The sequence below is a fragment of the Dasypus novemcinctus genome, chromosome 12, assembly GCF_030445035.2.
Source record: "Dasypus novemcinctus isolate mDasNov1 chromosome 12, mDasNov1.1.hap2, whole genome shotgun sequence".
Classification (NCBI taxonomy): domain Eukaryota; kingdom Metazoa; phylum Chordata; class Mammalia; order Cingulata; family Dasypodidae; genus Dasypus; species Dasypus novemcinctus.
In genome coordinates, this window is record NC_080684.1 from 28,718,081 (window position 1) to 28,725,807 (window position 7,727).

At 42.0% G+C, this 7,727-nt stretch overlaps 1 protein-coding gene across 1 annotated transcript; it reads left to right on the top strand.

The window, feature by feature from the left end:
- Positions 1-5,257: 5,257 nt before the first annotated feature.
- LOC101426449 (ephrin type-B receptor 2-like) lies at positions 5,258-6,790 on the top strand. Its single transcript, XM_023590992.3, has one exon. It carries the CDS (start codon positions 5,350-5,352, stop codon positions 5,863-5,865), a length of 516 nt encoding a protein of 171 aa, XP_023446760.2. The 5' UTR covers positions 5,258-5,349; the 3' UTR covers positions 5,866-6,790.
- The last annotated feature ends 937 nt before the right edge of the window (positions 6,791-7,727 follow it).

Consider the following 7,727-nt stretch of genomic DNA (forward strand, 5'->3'; position numbering starts at 1 on the left):
TGTAGTGCTGCTTGAGCAGGCTGTGCTTTTTTTCACGTAGGTTGGCTCTCCTATGGGGCACACTCCTTGCATGTGGGGCACCCCAAGTGGGGCACCACTGCATATCACCACACTCCTTGCACACAGCAGCACCGCACATGGGCCAGCTTACCACACAGGTTAGGAGGCCCTAGGGGTGGAAGTCTGGACCCTTCATATGGTAGACAGATGCTCTGTCAGTTGACCCACATCCAGTATTTCCCCTTGATAGTCAGATTCAATCACTGCAGCCAGTACACTAAGTCCCTTCTTTGCCAGTTGATTCAGACACATAACTACCCCAAAGTGGGCAGGTGGCACTCTTAACTTCCACTTCAATCAATCACTATTTTGCCCCCTGGTGGAAGTTCTGTTTGGAAATAAGACCTGTAGTCTAGCAGAGTTAAGGTTGCAGAGACAGGAAGAAAAATTTTCTTAGTGGATGACTAGGGGTAATAGTAAGTAGTGTCACTCCAATTTCATCCCTTGATTCTTGTACTCATGAATCCTGGTTATGGGAGAGATAGCAACATAGAGTAGACACTGATTTAGAGCATACGCAATCTTCTTGAGAACACTGCCACAGCCCTGCTAGGTACTACCAAAGTTGGTGGCATAATTGAGTCTTCAAAGACCATGCCACCATTCTGTCAATCCACCAGTTTCAGGATGATGGGAAACCTGGTAATGCCACTCAATTCTATGAACATATGCCCATGTCTGCACATCATTTGCTATGAATCGGATTTCCTGATCAATAATAATGCCATGTGGAATAACATGGAGGTGGATAAAACATTCAGTAAATCCATGAATGGCAGTTTTGGGAGAAGACTTGCATTCAAGGAAAGCAAACCCTTATCTGGAGTATATATCTTTTCCAGGTAGAAAAATTTGCTGCGACTTCCATGATGGAAATTGTTCAACGGAAACAACCTGCCCCTGGGTAACAGATCGATAAAGTTAGGGAATAGTGCCACATCAGCAGCTGAGTGTGGGTCTCTGCTCCTGGAAGATTAGGCATTCAGCAGTGACTATAGTCAAGTCAGCCTTGATGAGCAGATGTCAGTGCTGCTGAACCCATGCATAACCTCCATCCCTACCTCCCTGGGCAATTTGTTCATAAGCACATTGAGCAATGACAGGAGTGGCTGGGGAAAGAGCCTGAGTGCTATCCACAGAACAGGTCACCATATCCACTTGATTATTAAAGTCTTCCCCAGCTGAATTCATCCACCGGTGAGCATTCATGTGGGACACAAATATTTTCATGTGTTTTGCCCATTCAGAAAGGTCTGTCCACATACCTTTTTGTTACCAATTTTCTGATTGTTACCAATTTTCTGATCATATTTCTTCCAAGTTCCTGAACAACAAGGAATACCATTGGCAACAACACATGAATCTTGTACAAATGCACCTCCAGTCATTTCTCCTTTGAAACAAAGTTAACAACTAAGTGCACTGCTTGACGTTCTGCCCATTGCTAAGATTGACCCTCACCACTATTATTCAGAGATATACTAGAACAGGGCTTCTATGTTGCAGCTGTCCACTTTTGGGAGGTAACTGTACATTGTGCAGAACTATCTGTAAACCACGCCCAAGTTTGATCTTCCTCAGGCAACTAATTGTAAGGAACTCCCCAAGAGGCCTTAGCTGTGGACTGGGAAGCAGAAGGTAGTGTGGCAGAATTAGTGACCATGGGCATTTGGGCCAATTCTTAGTGTAACTTACTTGTGCCTTCAGGACCTGCTGGAGCCCTATCTTGTATAAAACCCTTCATGATGGAGTGCTGCTGTTCCCATGCAACTTTATGGTTTTGATGCCAGACAAACCCAACACATGACAGGCAATTCAGGTCTCATGGTAACTTGATGGCTGATGGTTAAGCCTTCAGTGTCTATTAAGATACGGCGGCAGGTCAAAAGCTTCTTCTCAAAAGGAGAGTAGTTATCTGCAGAGGATGGATGAATTTTGCTTCAAATTCCTAAGGGTACAGCACCATTGATGAAAAACATCTATCCCAACAAACAGAGAGTATCTAAGACTACAAGCAAGAGAGTTCCACATAATGTCCCATGGGATCTTAGCCCCCTCTCAACCAAAAACAGTGGCAATCCACATCCCCAAATCTTCAAGATTAAGGAATGAACAAACACAAGGGGGGAGGGGATGCAACTATGAACTAAAGTAGACATTATTATTCTAGTAATGAAAAAACTTGTAACATTGATATAAAGTCAGCAGTCAACAGAAGTTCTGATGGGGAGGGAAAGGGAAGAACTGGCGTAACAGGGCATTTTGAAAGACTAGAATCATTCTGCATGATATAGCAATGAGGGATACAAACAGTTATACATCCTTTCAAAATCTATTTCAAAAAAGTATAAAACATAATGTGAACTGGAGACCATGCTTAAAAGCAGTGCTTCAGTATGTGTTCATCAATTGTAAAAAATATACCACAGTCATGAAAGTTGTTGTTCTGGGGATGGTGTGGGAAGTGGTGGTTTTAGTCACCTATATTTTCAATGTTATATTTATGTGATCTAAAGCTCCATTAAAAGTAAAGAAAAATAAATTTTAAAAAATTACAAAAATAGGATAAGACAAAATAACGGTAGGAAATTAATTTTAAATGGCATGAAGAATTCTGGGAATTGAAGAGTTTCATAATTTTTTTATTTTTTAAATTAAGCTGCTTTATAAAGCACTAAGGTTGATTAGAAAATAGTTTTTAAGGCTTCATTTATATTAATGTAGTTCTTCTGGTCAAAGCTAATATATATATGCATATCTAAAGTATGTAAGTTTAACTCTAGAAAACAAAAATAACTTCTCCAATATTGTTTCTGTCTGTCTTTAATTTCATTTCCAGTGAATGATTACTAATATCATCTTTCTTGTAACATAAGTCATGCAATATTTTCATAACTATCATTTCTCTACTTGATCAAGGATGATACAATATAACACATGCAAGAGAAATGCAGATTTGGACATTTAGAGTGTCCATGGCCACATAAAAATGTATAAAAATTACTTCTCATATATTTAAGGTACAGGTTGCTCTTAGTTTCCCATTTTAAATAAAAGGAGAATTGTCTGTAGAAATAGTAATACAGTAGCCTTTAGTTAAAGATGATAACTTGTATGCAAAGATTATTTATTCATCTGAATACTATAAATAAATATGTTGTAAATGGTGGAAATTGTATACTACTTAAAGAAGTGAATAGGAATAAGGCTATCAATGGACAGAAATATTTTAGTCAATTTTGGAGAATGGAAAGATGGAGAAATGGAAACTCATGTATGTAGAGAAACTGAAGTCTATTGGATTTAAAATGGAACTTGGCTAATTTTGTCATCTCAAGTCCCTATCTCCATAATTATAAAGTACTTGTGCATAGACAATGTGCAAAGAAAATTCCCCTCGTCAGGAAAATTGTGAAGCTTCAAAGAATGGAACACATGGATTTCTAAAGTGTTCCCAATCATAAAAGGAAATTGGGTTTAGATTTCAAACATAATCAAATATAGAAAAGGAATAAGAAGAAATTGTAAATAAGTGTCATCAGTACCAAGCCCCAAGGAATCCCCCCAAGAAAGCGAGTGCATTAAAAAATGATAGAAAGAGGCTTCCAATCTTCACCATTCTCTGAATTTAGATTCAAAGAGAATAGTTTGTTTTGTTTTAGAAAGTTATCAGCTGTATCTCTATCCTCATAAGTTTTACCTTGTGAAATAGTCTGAATGATGTTTCCATACATGATCATGTTTCTCAAAAGGTACATAGGGTCACACTAGAAGTGGTAATTTCATGGATTTTGATTATGATGCACACATATACAAGCCTGAGGGAAAATGTTGATAGTTCTAATATTTTATTTATTATTTTAGTTTGGAGGATCAAATAACCTGGCAAGGGGAATGTAGAATATGTCATACAGAGAAAAAGTAATAATGGGAGCTATACACTGCTGTCTGTCTTACATGTATATAATGTTGAAGATTTGTCTGTCACAAGCACAAGGAAGGAAAAACACAAAAAAATTTAGCACAGATCCTATAAAACAATGTAAATGAAAATTACATTATATTTTACTGGCACCCAATTTCAAAAAAAAAGAGGAAGAAAAAGATAGAAAACAAGAAAAGAAAAGAATTAAGAAAGAAAAAGAGAATAGAGAAGAGAAGAGAAGTTTGTTTCTGAAAAGTGCCAAATATCAAGTAAGTTGAGAGATTACTTGGCAAGTTCAATATTGTGAAAAAGATATAGTTTTATTAAAATAAAATATAAAGCCATACAATATACATATTGATTATAGCAATAATGAGAAACAAAAGGAAGGAATATTATATGAAAATTTATGTTAACATAATGAAGTTTGTGAAGAAAGAAGCAAAAAATATAATTAGTACTAAAATTCATGAGTTCAACAAATGTAACAAATCAAAACAGTAATTAGGAGGACAAAAAAAATCTTCTCAAAATTCATAAAAATAGGTTATGAAATGTGAACAGTTTTTTTTAAGGTTTATTTAATTTATTTATTTCTCCCCACCCCCTTGTTCTCCACTTGCTGTGTCTGTTCATATTCCTGATTTCTTTCTTTCTTTCTTTCTTTCTTTCTTTCTTTCTTTCTTTCTTTCTTTCTTTCTTTCTTTCTTTCTTTCTTTCTTTCTTTCTTTCTTTCATCCTTTTTCTTTCTTTCTTAATTGTATTTTTTGAAGATTCATAGATGACAAAAATTTTACATTAAAAAATATAAGGTTCCCATAAACCCCACTCCACCCACTCCTCTCACCTCAACAACCTCTTTATCATTGTGACACATTCATTGCATTTGGTGAATACATTTTGGAGCACTGTTGCACCAAATGGATAATAGTTTACATCATAGTTTACACTCTCCCCCAGTACATTCAGTGGGTTATGGCAGGATATATAATGCCCAGCATCATTCCCTGCAATACCATTTAGGACAACTCCAAGTCCAAAAACGCCCCCACATCACATCTCTTCTTCCCTCTCCCTGCAACTACCATGGCCACATTCTTCACATCAATGCTGCAATTTCTTCCATTAGTAGTCAATACAGTTCTATAGTAAAATACCAGTAACCCTACTCTAATCCATATTTTATTGTTCAATCTTGTGGACCCTGGGATGGTGATGCCCACTCCACTTTAGATCAAGAAGGGAATTAGATCTCCTACACCAGCGCCCTGGGTGGGAAGATCCCCATCCGCTGGACAGCCCCGGAAGCCATTCAGTACCGGAAGTTCACCTCCGCCAGCTACGTGTGGAGCTACGGGATCGTCATGTGGGAGGTGATGTCCTACGGGGAGCGGCCCTACTGGGACATGACCAACCAGGACGTGATCAATGCCATCGAGCAGGACTACCGGCTGCCACCACCCATGGACTGCCCGAGTGCCCTGCACCAGCTCATGCTGGACTGCTGGCAGAAGGACCGCAACCACCGGCCCAAGTTCGGCCAGATCGTCAACACGCTAGATAAGATGATACGCAACCCCAACAGCCTCAAAGCCATGGCACCCCTCTCCTCTGGAGTCAACCTGCCGCTGCTGGACCGCACTGTCCCCGACTACAGCAGCTTTAACACTGTGGACGAGTGGCTGGAGGCCATCAAGATGGGGCAGTACAAGGAGAGCTTCGCCAGCGCCGGCTTCACCTCCTTCGACATCGTGTCGCAGATGATGATGGAGGACATTCTCCGGGTTGGGGTCACCTTGGCTGGCCACCAGAAAAAAATCCTGAACAGTATCCAGGTGATGCGGGCACAGATGAACCAGATTCAGTCCGTGGAGGTTTGACGCTCAACTGCCTCGGCTCACCTCCTCCTCCAGGTCCCGCCCACCCACGGTCCCCCTGGTTCTCCGGCCACCACAGGGTCAGCCACCTGCCGGGAGGCCAGGGGCAGCCGGGAGAACCAAGCAGCGCGCCAGCCACGAGACGCCACCAAGAACACCTGCAGCTCAAACGACAGAAAATGAGGGCATGGGGGGAAGAAAGGAAATAGATCTTGGTAGGGGGCGGGCAATACAAGGCATATTTCTAAAAGAGGATTTTCACAAGGAAAGCAACGACTGTTCTTGAAATCAAAAGGGCTTCGGAGATCCGTGTGATTTGTCTGATTGGAGACCAAAAGCAGTTTCTCTCCAACTTCCCCCAGGAAGGTGAGCTGCCGGAGACAGCAACCCTTTCAGGAAAGCAAATGTGAAGGGGAGAGAGAAGGGTCACCCTTCTCCCCTCTCGCTGGGCTGCTTTTCCAGGCCTCACGCAACAGCCAAGCGCCAGGCGGATGGGGCCAGTGGACCAGAAGCCACCGGGGGCCACTCTGGAAGTTCCCTTCCCACTGCCACTGGGCAAACAGGCATTTTTCTGACTTTGGAGGATATTTTAGGAACACCTATGAAAGAGGCCATTTGTCCTGCCAGCCCAAGGGACTCAAAAGGGACTTTTGTCCTCCTGGGGTAAGGAGGACATGGGGACGCCAGAGAGGTCAGCCGGTGAGGATGGGTGCCCGCCAGGTCCGCTGAGCGGTGGCTCCACGAACGTTTCACATGACAGCCCCAGGGGGCCCCGGCTCCTGCCAGCCCCCGCTGAGGGCAGAGGCTGCAGAGACTGCCATCAGCTACGACTGCCACTGAGAAGGATTGATCCTGTGTCTGGGTTTGTTTACAGCGAATCGTGAACTCGGGCGTATTTTGGTTGGGGGGTGGCTTTGGTTTGGGTTTGGGGGGTTTGTTTGTTGGTTGATGTATATGATTATCCTGCTTGCAATTGTAGGCACTCTTTGTTCCCTGGTGTGGTGGTTGACCATCTTCACCTCCCTCTTAGCTGATCTGTGTAAGTCCAATGAACCAGAGAGTAGGCGTTGTAACTCTGCTGAGGTTCGGGGTTTGGCTGGCACATAGCCAGACCAGAGATTCAAGTCTCCTGAGAATACACCAACCCGAGCACTAACCACAGGTTCAGTAAAAGTGATAGAAGAGGCATGTATAGAAAGGTCACATCTGAGTCCAATTCCATCACACTCAGGAACACAAGTTCTAAAGTAGGGCCCACTTACAAGGCAATGAACTCTAGAGACAAGTACCATGATATTAGAATCTGTGTGTCTTTGTAGCCCTCAGGAGTGCCAGAACCTGGAGTTGTATCTACTTTGGCTGTCTCTGGGACCTGCTGAGGCATGTGTAAGCACAACCCCTCCACAACCCCTCTGATGATCTCCTGACTCTTTTTTGAAGACTCTTAGCCATTTAAACTCATTTGTCTTTACCATTTCCCCCTTTTATACAAACTCTTTTTCTAGTTGCATCACCAGTTAGTGATTGGTAATAATTACTTGGCACCAGGGAGGCTCATCCCTGGGAGTCATGTCCCACACTGGGGGGAAGGTAATGCATTTACATGCTGAGTTTCCCTTAGAAAGTGGCAACATTTGAGCAACATTGAGGCTCTCAGGAGGTAATTCTTAGGCACCCTGCAGGTCTAAGCTTAGTTGAAATTTCAGCCACACAGGTATATTAGCATAGTCATCAATATCAAGGGCTCATCATTGGACTATCCTTCTTCACTGGTCTTTGCTACAACAAATATAACATGAACATGTAAAAAGATCATTGTGGGGGAAGGGGAAAAAAGGTTTGATTTTGGATATATGGGAGTCCTC